Here is a 13,581-nt window from a genome sequence, read left to right as displayed (position 1 = left end):
TACTCAAAGCCAAAGCCAGACATCATCATGTTAGTCACAAACACAACGAGCCAAGAACATGAACTCCGTGTATGTTTGGGTGGTTCACCTCGTTGTTTGGATCCTGGATGACTCTGTAGAGCGCTGGAACCAGGGACTTTTTTAGGTGAAGGCTGCCGGCGTAGCTGCGGATTTGGGTTTCTGGTAAGGTCTGGAGCAGAAAGACACAGAAGAGGTGTTTGTAAAACTTTGCCATCAACTATTGGAGTCAACTGTATCAAGAAAATATCCAATGAACCACTGGACAGATTTTAAAGATATTTAATAGATAGTAATTGTTAAGATGTAAATTTGCAATCGATTCATTTTTAGAGTCAATCCACTTCAAGATGGCCACCATTGCCAATCGAATTTAGTAAACTCAAAAATGGAGTTAACTTGGTCAAATTTACATATACTGAGCTAGATAGGCAGGAGTCATCCACAACATATTTTGAACTTCAACAGATTTCACACTAAATCATGCCCTAAATGACTCCACCTCTGTTTCCTCTCAACACACCAGTAAGTTGGTCTTAGGTTAAAACTCTGACACAAAAGGCAGCAGGAGATACGCATTCCTTCAAGGAACGCTAGGTCATCATTTCTTTTCACATTTTGTGTTTTTAGGATTTGCAGTATGCAACATCAGTAAGTCAAAGAGCGTTAAATACCAGGACCATAAAGCTACAGTTGGAGCACCAACTGTTACATATTTATACAAACGATCCCATCTGTGAGTTCAAAAACGAGGCAAGTTCAATGAATAGCAAGGTCAGCGAGGCTGTTAAAGTGCAAGTGGATGCAGACATTGAAACAGTTTTTATAAAAAGAAGAAAATAAATCTCTCTTAAAAGCATTGGAGTCAGAATGATGATGTCTGACAGGAACAAAATATCCTGGGGTGGCAAACTTCAAACAGTCAAGATTGAGTGCTGACTGCAGAGATGGCCTCTCAGCATGGCGCTTTAACGTGGGTGAGACATGCTGCGATTTGTCCCCATATGTACTTTTTTTCAGGTTTATAATTTTGTCTTCTGGTGTTCTGTCCATTTTAAGTCCAAGACCCCCATTCCAATTTCCAGGGAAATTTCACTACGCCATAATAGCTGTTAGCAGTAAAACTTGTTTGCATTTCAAAAACAGAAATGTAAAACTAACTACAACATATTCAATGATTTCAGAAACTACTAGTCTTTAAAAAGATGTCACGTCAGTAATTTTCCTTATCAAAAAGTATTTATTTGGTCCGTTTGTTTGTGTTTGGGTCTTTTTCTTGCCGTTCAACACTTTTTAATACCTTCACACTTGACAGGTGTTTGGCTGAAGAGCTTAGTTTAAATATTTTAATAAGCAGGTTCAAAATGTTGACAGGCTGAGTTCTTTTATGTTGTAAAAATTCAAACAGGACTTTAATCCTACACAAACTACATGCCTCAAACGGCAACATAACTACTGTTTTATAATATATCATGTTTAAAAGAAGACTGTAACTTCAGCTTTCAAGTCTCGCAATAAAAAGTGCAATGTAGGTTATTCGAATGAAACACTTATTACAAGGTTATACTGCTGAGCAGTGGCTACAAAAATAGTCCCTGCTCCTCATCTTGATGTTAAAAAACATAAAAACTCCTGTAGTGATATTGTATCCGAGACAAAAAAGGGAATGAATATGCAGCAGTGTTCAGTCAAGTCATCTGGACAGTTTATTTTTGTGCCGAGTCGTTTCGTCCTTCATCCAAAGGACTTCTTCAATCTGAGAAGCCACCAAACAAAACTGATTACCACTAACAGCATACTCTATAGTGGGGGGAAATTTATAAAAAAAAAAAAAAAACAGTTTGCTGGTGCTAACATGGCCTCTAGGGCTCGCCCTCTCCTCCAGAGCCCACCCTCTCCTTCACCGACTCTTCTGAGACAGTCATGTCAAAGTGGTTCAAAACACCAAAGTTCATGCTCAATAATTCAGGTATAAAATCCAACGATGTTCAGTCATGGGGAATTGATGAGGTAGTGGGCGGACCCCGGAGAAGAGGGCGGGCCCCAGAGGCCATCTTAGCACCAGCAAACCGTTTTTGTTCCACTATGGAGTATGCTGTTTGTGGGAATCAGTTTGTTTGGTGGCTTCCCGGATTGAGGAAGTCCTTTGGATGAAGGATGAAACATCTCAGAAAAAAAAAAGAAATCATCCAGATGACCTGACACTGAACATTGTTGGATTGTATACCTGGATTATTGAGCATGGACTTTGGTGGCATGAATATGGCTTTTTTGTTTTCATGACTATGATATCGTCAAGAAGGATATGACAAAAGGGGATCAAGAATGATGTGGTCAACGCAGGAGAAAAAAAAAAACCTGCCAGAATGACCAGGTAGAGCAGATTAAATTATTCTGGAGCTTAAATTTACAGTAAAAGAATCAAAAAGTCCAAAGCAGCAGAAAAACACAAGATCTAGATTTTTTTCAGGGGGAAATGAAAGTTAAAGACAAACAAGTGCTAATTAAATGGGAGCAAAGCACGTTGTTTAAAAAAAAACCTTTAACGTCACCACAGTAATTTTTCTGAGTGCATTTTTCAGCCACTATTGTGACTCATCTGCCTTCACATAAATACAGACAACTTCTCCAAAATAGGACTCCTACACAGAACAAATCTACAAAAAGCTTACACTGTTGCTCTCTGAATTCTTGCAGACAAATTTACTATATACATAATAAATCAAGTGTATCTAAGTGTGAGAATGACACTTAATATAAAGACTTTCCACTGGAGAGAGTAAATCTAACAAAGAATATTTGACCTATAGCCTTAGTTCTTGCTTTTCTGAATAACTTGAATAATTAAAAAAAATTAAAGTGGTAAAGTTGGAACATTCCCACATCTTTACACTCAGTCAGTTCAAAGCTACTACACCCACAGTTCATTTGAAAATCTATTTGCAGGAGTACATTTAATGTGGTGATCTATGAACAGAGGTAGGTCTTTACCTTGAATTCGGAGAGCCATTCTTCCACAACATCGCGCTCTGTTCTCAGCATCTTCTTCAGAGACCTCCTCTTGGATGCCTGGTGAGCAGAAAGAGGAAGAGTTGAAGAAAAAAAATGGCAGGAAAAAAAAAGAGTAACTACTGTGAATAATTTTTTTTAAGAATGTCCAAACTCTTGTGTTTATTACCACCCTTCTTTATAAGAGACTATATTGGTTTCCATGCAACTGAAGCCTCTATCATTTTAATTTTCACATTGATCCAGGACAAAGGACGGTTTAATTTGAAATGAATAAAGGGTCTCTATGGGAGAAACATTCAAATACCAGTGACGAAGGAGACACATTATGCATAGACACATCATCTAAAACAGGTGCCTGTCAGTGCTGAATAATCGAACTGCTTATGCGCACATAAATGCACCATCATAAAAATCATTCTGTGATTATAATAAAAATTACCACTGTGCATGAAACAGAAAGTTAAGATACCTGCATGCTACCTGTGGAGGAATAACAATTTAACATTTAATTTGATTGTAATAATTACAACAACAACAAATAAACAATATTTCTGGAATTAAATTAGCAGTAAAGCAGCAACAAGAACATAATCTTGATTCTGTGAGAGTTATGACACCGTTACACAAGTAACTTGCACATTAACCTATCACAGCAGACATACGACGACCAGGAACAACAGGAGGATTCATGGGAAATTTAATTGACAACTCAAATTTTACATTGCCAACCTTGAGCCTGTTTTTGTTGCTCACATCTTGTACAATCAAATGAAATATATTCTATGCTTTCAAATTTGAGAAAGCAGGAGATATTTTGCATGTTACACACAATTGAGAAACAGCTACAGCAAACGAAAAGACAATATTTATATATAACGTGACTCTGGGCTGCAGCACACACTATTTTCCTGTTCTCTGCATCTTGGTGCTAAAAATAGATTGAGTAAACTGCCCAAAAAATAACAAGCTTCATATCATTTCCCATGGAAAATGCAGTTTTTTAACCCACAAGCAGCTGGATATGAAAGAGACACATCTCAGCAAAAGGCAGCCAGTGACTGTGTGTCCACTGATGAACTGAGTGAAGAGTCACAGGATGCAGGGTTTGGTTGAATATAGACTGAAGGTGATGTTCCAATGAATCATTCACAAAGACAAACAGTGTTTCATTATGTAACGGCAGATGGAAACAACGAGGCTTTCGAGTGAGGCCAGCCTTTCCCACCGTTTGACTGTCACAATCAATTTATTTAGCGAACCTTTAGAAGAGAAAGAAGCAAAAACGTTTAAAAGAACAACCGAATTTAAAATATATTAAGGACTCTTGTTCAGTTTTGCGAAAGGTTAATGTTCGCTTTTAACACATTTCTGTCAAAATCTAACAAGGCTGAGTCAGATCCTCTGGATGGATTCTTTACACTGACATTTTGTCATAAATTAGAAACGGAACAACTTAGCAACAAAGTTTTAGCCTGCCTCAGCAACGCCAAACCACCACCTTCTAACATCAGCAGAGAGGAGAGAGACACACCACTCTCAGTAAGGACAAGAGCATCATCATCCTCTAGCAGACAAAGAAAGGTGCACAGTGATTTTGAACCAGAAAGACCATCATGAGAAAGTTATGACACTCCTTAGTGACTTAACCACTTATGAACTGCTGAAAAGAGATCCAGAAAGTAGTTACCAGAAGAAGTTGATAGATTGCCTGAAACATTTGGAGCAGGACAAGGCTATTGACCGTATTCTGTACCACAGACTGTATGTACCCAGGGGAGGCCACACCTAGTTTGTATGGTTTACCCCAAATTCACAAACAAGGTGTACTTTTAAGAACAATCGTTAGCATGATTAACTCTGTCACTTACAATGTTTCTGTCACGAAACCAGGCTTTTGGATTCAGAATGACAAAGACACAAGAGTAAAAAAAAATGAAAACAGTTTTATTTATAATTGCAGCTGCAGCCAGGGAAAGGATCTAGAAGAGGTAGGGTTGTGATCCAGAAGGCAAGGCAGGGATCAAGCATGGGGAGTCAGAGTTCTTAAAACAGATCCAGGGGGTAATCCAAAATCCAGAGTCAAAGGGCCAAAAAAAGTTGTCGTACCAGGGTCAGAAGGGCAGAGCAAAACCAGACGAGCGACAGGCAGAGAGATAAATCCAAGAGGCAGGCGTGAGGTCATAGTCCAAAACACAAGGCTTCAGTTCAGGCATGAAACTATGAATGGATTGAGAATCAGGGACCATGAGAGGTTTAATAATCTGGCACAGGACAAGTGAAAGTGGCACTCTTAAATAAGGCCAAAAACAGGTGAAGTGAATCAGAGCTGATGAGCTGAAAGCGCAGACAGGGGTGTGGCTTAATGACAGAAGAAAACATGACATTAAGAGGCAGGGAAAAACAGCATATGATAAAGAGGTGCAGAAAACATGACATGAGGGGCTGTGAGTGAGGTAGGGGACAGAGGAAGTAATAAAGGCACAAAGGGGCAGAGACTTAAGCAGAATGGGGCAAGCAGAGATCGCTGATCATGACAGTTTCCAAATATCTGGCGTCTGTACTCATCCCTTTAGTGAGCAGCTCAGAACACCACATACAGAACACCATGGACTTTGTGGATAAGGTGAGGGATGTCATCATGGAGATTGAAGAAACTATTTTGATGTCACATCACTCTTTACGTGCTTTCCTGTTGATGATGCAGTAGAGGTGGTCAGTTTAAGATTAAAATCAGACACCACTCTGAGCAGCAGGACCACGCTTTTCACAAAACAACTGTGTCAACTCTTGAAACTGTGCCTGCAGTCAACCTACTTCACATATGGGGAGCAATATTATAGGCAGAAACATGGGTGTGCTATGGGGTCTCCAGTTTCTCCTATTGTTGCCAACCTGTACATGGAGGAGGTAGAAAAGAGAACCTTGACGTCCTTTTCAGGGACACCACCAAGTCATTGTGTTGACGACACCTGGGTTAAAATTAAATCTCAGGAAGTCCAACATTTTACTGATCACATCAACTCTGTGGATAAATACATCAAGTTCACACGAGAAGATGTAAAAAATGGAAGGTTGGTTGGACTGTGAGGTCTCGGGTCTCTGATGGAGGACTTTTGGATAATGATGTGTACCGCAAACCCAACCACACAGACCAGTACTTTGGGTTTGACTCCCATCACTCGTTGGAGACCTGACTCAACTTTGTTAGATTTATCGACTTGGATTATGGAGCATGCATCAGGATATTTCTGCCAGAAACTAAACACATAGGACAGTTGACTTAAATTAAAGCCTAAACCTACAAGTTAACAATATACATTATTCTTAAATAATTTAAAAAGACACAGAGGTCCAAAACTCGTTAATTCACACAACTGGTCACTGGTCCTTCTTACTGAAAAATGTTTTCTCGTGAAATTACTGAGTTTTACTTAATGTGAACATGAAATAAATCTCTGTCATTAGTAAGAGTAAAACCCACCTCGAATAAGCAGCAAGATGGTCTTTTACACCCAGCACCTCGATTTAATTACCTGCATCCATAAACCCAGTCTTTTTTAAATTAAATATCACATTATAAATGGGGTAACAACACATACTGAACCTTTATCTACCAGTTTTAGTTTATCCTAATTACACATGTTTATTTGTGGTGTTGACACCAAGGTAAATTGCTACTCACTGTAGGAAAACCGCACACTCTGATCATGTTTCCAACTTGCCGTGCAAAAACAAACATGAGGCAAAAGAGTGTTAATAAACTAACTGCAGCTATGTCTTTTATTGTCATCGAGTGCAATTATCCACAAAAACAGAATTTTGGAATGCCTGGTTTAATTTCTGAAAACAAGAATTAGATTTGAGTAAGTTTGGAACTAAAAACATATAGTGGATGTGGCTGCCGGGCTAATGTGAGTAATTAAGCAAATAAGGAGTGTCATGATAGATGGACTAAAATCTACAGCAGTTGCAAGGGGAAACATGTTCCTGCATGCTAAATATATAGTAAGGTGAAGGTTTTATTATCATTAAGAATATCACTTGGAAAACACAGCAGTAGCTTCAAGAGACATTTGGCAATAAAGTATTTATTGAATTCTGTAATTTTATGCTGGTTGAATCATGACTAAACAGCTGTCTATATTGCAACTGATAATGTGAGTTTTGAGAGCAAATCCTGTTTTAAACTTGACTGAAAGGCTTTTCCTTCAACCCTTTGCATAAATGCATCCTGTTTCAGATAGACTTTGACCTCTCTTTTAAAACAAACAGAAGAAAGACTTATGCAAATTTAAATCCACATCCAGAGGCAAATATTTAACTTGGCCTTGATGCAGTTGCCTGCTAAACTTTGGTGGCATTTAGACATTTCACGACAATATTTACAGTAGAGGTTACTATTTAAACCAAACCCATCGTAAACGATTCAAAAACCCAGTATGGTGCAGATAAGCATGAAAATTGTTTTAAAAAGAAGCTCAGAGGAGCAAGAAAACCAATTTGTTGCAGGGTTAGAAGGGCAAAAGAGATGATATGAACTAGAGGAATCTTTTTGTGCGAGTACACTTTCTAAAATATTAAGTCTGTGAACTGAAAGGCTCCATTTAGTCAGCTTGTTCAGCTTTTTAAAAAAGACCGACTCATTCATTTCCTCTGACTTGTCAGGCTGTCAAAGACTTATTGGTACAGCACAGCAGGGCAGTATAAGTAAGTTACCACTGGGACAGCCATCAAAGAGCTTTCAGACATGCCAAATATTCACCAACTGATCATTTTGTTAATAAAATTGAGCTAAATTTTGATCAACATAATCTCTGGTGGCAGATAAGAACTGATAATGTGAAGGCCGCTATGAAAACACAATGTCTCAAATTTGTCGTCGTCTTATATTTGGGTTTTGTTCCATTTTTAAATGAATAAAAAAAAAACTGTACTAGCAACTTAAAAGAAACAAAGACAAACAATAATAAAAAATAAAAAAAAGGCTAGCCTCGAGATACGGAAAAATAAATATACTTTATTAACAATAACAGGCTGCCTGTTGATGAGGAGCCTCGTAGATCCTGCTTGGGGTTTCAAATTTAAATAGCATGGTGTCAAAATGGGCGTGTTACCTTTACAGAGAGACCAATCTTTTGCATGTGCTCCAAAGGGTTCATGAACAGCCACTAACTTAACATGGGGATGCTTTTCCCAGGTGTTTCATGCATTTTTTTGGGGGGGACTGTTGTGTCAAAAAAAAAAAAAAAATTATCAATTGAAAACTAAACATTGTAGAACATATTAGATTATTTTCAAGACATGTCTTTGACTCCCATGTGCTTACCTCGGCGTCCCACAACTCAAATCTCCACGGGGAGATGAAAATGGTTTTCCACAGGGCCACACATCGTTCTCTCTATGAGGGTCACCTGCAACAATAAAACAATCAAATCAACAACTGTTAGGTCATCAGCACTCCAATGAAGTCATACTGTTTGAATTCAATATTTTAAATTTGTTGTAATTCAATGACAAAGCAGATGAGAGACTTCAATCTTTGGTTGAGACCTTATTAACACAGAAAAACTGAAATAATAGACAGAACTTGTTATCCATCCATATTTGAAGAGCATTTTATTATACACCATAATTTTCAATTTTAAACCAATACATCACTTTTGTCTGTTCATGTCTTTTAACACCATCATGGGCAGCTAAAATTCAACTAGATAAAGAGAATAACATACTTTACTGGGACACACCTAGATACAATTAAACAAGTAAATACTGTTAATACATATTTTGTAGCTCTGTTAAGAAATTTTCTTGCTTCACCATTCATATTTTAACAATGGCATTTTTTAATGCAAATTTCACTTAGAAACGTGTTTATTAAACAAAATGAATCAGGAAGGAGAAGCCGCTTCACATAAAACAGGTAATTATCAGTCAAAAATTGCTCAGTGAGAAAAAATATCATTTTGAATCATCAATTATTGTTTTAATGTGAATTGCAATTAGCTGTAAAAAATGACTTACTGTGTTAAAAAAAAAACTTGTAAAACTGGGTTAACTTTGATAAAAACCTTGGATAAAAAAAAAAAAAAAAAGAAATTCTCAATTTGAAGCCATTAAATAATAATGACCTTCATTTTAAATGTCACAACAATTTTACAAAGTAGTTCCAAGTAACTGAGTTGGTAGAAAATATAAATCAAAATACAGTTCCAAGTTCCTTATTGGTGTATATTAACAGACAGCTGATAGTTTTAACAAAATAAATCAACATTTTTGTGAGAGATAAGACAGCAACATGCATGACAAAAATGTCTGATGTCATGAGAAGTAAAAAGTGGCTTCACAGAACAAACCTTACATCAACAAGTCAAGAAATCACCGCACAGAAAAATACCATTATAGTACGATGAGGATTACCTACTGGAAGCTGTGAGCAAAGTGTTAGCTTGACTTCTCCAGAACAAATCATCTCTCTGTATGACTCATCAAAACTGAAATACAGTGGCTTCAAACGGAGTAAAATAAACGTTTGACAAAAGTGACAGACCACATGAAAGATGACATTCAGTCACCTGAGATGAAAACGTGGTTTCAAAGGGAACTTCCTGTAAGTTGTTTTCTACAGCAGGAAACTACTGACTCAACATTAAATGCATTCATATTACATTGTAGAAATGACGGTGTTAAAAGGGCACACACTGTATTTAAATTTTAAGGGTTGTCCTTTCAGTTTAATAGCAAAAGTGCTTTAAGTTAATGTATTTAGGCACAAGAGTTATGGTGCTAAACAGCTTTTTTCATTCAACCTTTATTTAAACAGGTAAATCCCATTGAGCCTCGAGGACTCGATTACAAGAGAGACCTGATTTCAACAAAGAATGATGACAACAGTGGACAACAGCGACAACAATAGACATAAGAAGGCATACAATTTTTTTTAAATTTTTTTTTACAAATAAGATGGCAAAAAAAAGTAACAAAAACATCTAGATTATAAGGCGAATGTAGACAACTAAAAACAGGAACATGTCTGCATTGGTCCTTGCCAGGAGTCCAACAGATTCTTAAAGCCACTTAGAGAGGTCAAGGTCGAGAGCTTCAGGTCTTTTTGTAAGATATTCCAGTTAATGGAATCCAGGAAACAGGAGCAGAGTAGGAGAAGGCCCTTTTGCTTAGTTCAGTCTGCAATGAGGGAACACTGCAGGTAATAATGTCCTGAGAGCGCACGCTGTAGCTGCACTCACGCAGAGACATGTAGGAGATGTATGAAGGCAGCAGACCAAGAAGTGATTTAAAGATGAAAATGTACCAGTCAGAGAGTCTGCGTGAAGTTAATGGTGACCAGTTAACCAGTCAGCTTATGGTAATAGTCCAAACCAATAAACAAGACTTTGCAGTTTAGTCTGCATCATCTCCATTTATCAAGTAAAATCTGCACAACATTAGAATAGAGTAGGCATCCCAGATTTATACAGTAGTCCCTCATTTATCGCGGGGGATCTGTACCCTGAAGCCCCACGATAAGTGAAAAACGGCGAAGTAGGAATAATAGTACAAGTAGAAAGTAGTAGTTTAAACCCTTTCCACCTCTTGCAATATTCTAAACAATGTTTTTAAACTCTAAACATTCTAAAAGAGCACAGAATGTCATGATTTCAGCTCTCAGCCTCCGGCTGCACTCTTGGCCACGCCCACTTCTCCTCTCTGCACAGAGATCTGCTGATCAGCTGCAGGAGGAAGCTTATCCTGCAATGTGGGCTACACAGAGGTGTAGGAGGTGTTAAATTAGGGATGCACGATATTATCGGCATGGTATCGGTTAGCATGATTAGTCTTACGGCACAGTGGATAGACAAAAACTTTGAACTTAAAAAGGCTGTCCTTCATGCACAAGAGTGCAGAGGATCCCAGACTGCAGCTAGGAACCTGGAACAAGCCTCCACAAGTGAGACAGCATCGCATGTGACTAATGCTAATAAATAATATTTAACACTTTTAATTTAATATAAGTTAAAGTGCTATGCATATCATAAGGTTATTACTGAATATATGTCACCAGCTCTTACAGCCGTTACACATTTTTTGTAGCAAATACGCCTAAATAAGAGGGCTGTTCTGACAAAGGGAAGTATACAAAATATCGGTATAGATTATCGGCCAATTTTAACATATCGGCATATCGGATATTGGCCAAAAATCCAATATCATGCATCCCTATGCTAAATAATTAAAAATAATTTAAAATAAAAATTCCATGCCAATCGTGCGACTCATCCATCAATCAGCCAGTTGTGTGTCATGTCTAATCTTACTTTGAAAAACCGCGTAGAGTGAGACAGCGAAAAACAAACCGTGAAGTAGCGAGGGACTACTGTAACTCTACTGCAGTGTCATTTGAACTACAGCAGTGAATTTTGCAACATAACCCCTAAAACAAGCTTTTAAAGTACTCACAAATTTAACTACAGTGTAACCTGAGAAGAATTAGAGGTAGAGTTTAATTATTAGACACTAAAAATAGAAGTCAAGCAAGAATAATGCCAAATAAACAAAAAGCTACAGCTGAGTAATCTCCCGAGAAAAATGACAACTCTGGTTTTCCATCCGAATACAACAAATCAGATGGTACTTACTTTTGTAATAGAAAATGGTTCCTCTCTACTCTCTCTGGTATCTCAGTTTCTGAGTGTCAGCATGGTTTGCCAGCTTGTTGGCACTGTTGGCTAAATATGTCGTACATGTAACGAAGCTTGGAGAATAACAATAAGCAAACTTTCCTTCTAGGGTTGTTCTTCCTCTATATAGAAACCTGCTCATTGTCCCATGGCGGAGTTCACCAGGGAATAGAATAGTGCCAGCCCATCCTGTTTACGACACTTCGAATCCCATATCACAATTACACAGCTTGACACACCGCTGACTAGAACACAAGGGCAAAACAAAGCCAGCAAGTGTTTTGTTCATTTTAGTTTGCCAAGCCTGGCTGAATCACAATGCTGCATATTGTATATTAACTTTTCTGTCTTCAAAGTCACAACTTTCAGATAAAATGGCTGACAGCATACATTTGTTACTGCACTAAGGACCTTTACTCTATAAAAAAAAAAAAAACAGCAACAAAACAAGGCAAACAATGATCAGAGAAATAATTTTCTATATTATTAAACACAGCAGTTCACTTAGAAAGCAGTCTACTATTATGTCTCAAACTTAAGTCATTAAGGCGTAATGAGGGTGTTTACCATCCTAAAATATTCACAATGGTATTACTATGGTGATGTTTACAAAACACAACTTTTACAGTTTTATACGTTTTGTCATTTGCTAAGACTAATCAGCTGAGGCTTGTGAGGTTTTCACTATTCTTGTGTTTATTTTGACATAATAGTTAAAACTGTTATACTCTTCTCTTTTAATCGCTTTTTCCTGGATTGTGTTACAGTAAGAAACAAAAAAGGTAAAAGTCAGTCAAGTTGCAAAAATTTGTTTTTGCATTATAAAAATGAATATACAACCAATGGTAAACACAAATATTAAGGTTCCTGACTAGTCATGTAGAAAAACATAGCAATAAGTTGTCAAAGGTGCAAGAAAAAGCTCAGAAATCCCTGAATAGGATTAATTTGTGAGCTGAGAATCTTAGCAGCCTCGCATCTGACTAAGTACTACTTTTATTAGTTAAGTTGGTGAATAAAAAAAACTCTCCATATAATCATTTGACTCAGGCCAAATCCAAAATGACATCCAAAGATCATCATCCTGAAAGCTGTGTCATCGCTGCTGTGTATGGGCGTGCCACTTTATTTTTTCACGCTCACCCACATGTTTTCCTCTCTTCTGCCAGCTGCCTGTACACACAAAGCAGATGACGGCTGTAGTCACTGAACCAAAATACTGCAGGACTTTTTAGACAATCACTAAATGTGTTAAGAGACAGCTTTACGATAGAAAACAAGTCTATGCTGTTAACAAAAGAAGCATTACCTTCTGTCATACAAACAAACCATACACTGGGGAATAAAATAGGATAAAATGGGTAGAAAGGAACTAAATATTGATTTCATCTCCAAAAATTGTCTTTCCAGGTGGCATACAAGTGGCAATCTACTGAACTGAACCATCACGAGCTTGAGATGAATGCTCAAGTGAGTGTTGAACAGAGGGCTCCCTGAAACACTTCACACCAACACTTCACACTCATTCATTATAAAAAGCTGAATCATATCTCTGACTAATGGACTCATTAATCCAGAGTAAACAAACAAGGTTACAATGTCTTCACCTCTGTTGCACTTAGAGCAGAGATGATTTAATCCTGATCTAGTCCAAACAGGCTTCTTGTTACTTACTGACAAAGATAAACCAATCACCTCATCTCTGAGCTTGCATTAGTTCTTAGCCTCTTATTTTTCCAGCAAGTGTTGACAGCTTTGTTGTTGAATGAAGCACTGTTCATCAACAGCTCTGAAGACCAGCAGTAAAATATTCAGACACAACTGTAGTGAGTCACGTGGGTACGTGTCACTAGTTGTAGTATGACAAATATATGAG

The 13,581-nt window shown here is 37.6% G+C and overlaps 1 protein-coding gene across 1 annotated transcript in view; it reads right to left on the bottom strand.

The window, feature by feature from the left end:
- The window catches only part of LOC119419089 (protein FAM126B), a 28,283-nt gene extending 20,059 nt beyond the window's left edge, over window positions 1-8,224 (bottom strand). The window contains exons 1-3 of the mRNA XM_037686387.1: window positions 8,145-8,224; window positions 3,010-3,087; window positions 89-190 (exon numbers count right to left, since the gene is read on the bottom strand). Coding sequence (XP_037542315.1) covers window positions 89-190; window positions 3,010-3,087; window positions 8,145-8,189 — 225 coding nt within the window. The 5' untranslated portion in view covers window positions 8,190-8,224. The remainder of the gene's footprint in view (window positions 1-88; window positions 191-3,009; window positions 3,088-8,144) is intronic.
- Window positions 8,225-13,581: the final 5,357 nt, after the last annotated feature.

Source organism: Nematolebias whitei, chromosome 13 (assembly GCF_014905685.2).
Source record: "Nematolebias whitei isolate Nwh7 chromosome 13, NemWhi1, whole genome shotgun sequence".
Taxonomy (NCBI): domain Eukaryota; kingdom Metazoa; phylum Chordata; class Actinopteri; order Cyprinodontiformes; family Rivulidae; genus Nematolebias; species Nematolebias whitei.
Note: the sequence above shows the minus strand (reverse complement) of the source record. Positions and strands in the feature narration are given on the sequence as shown.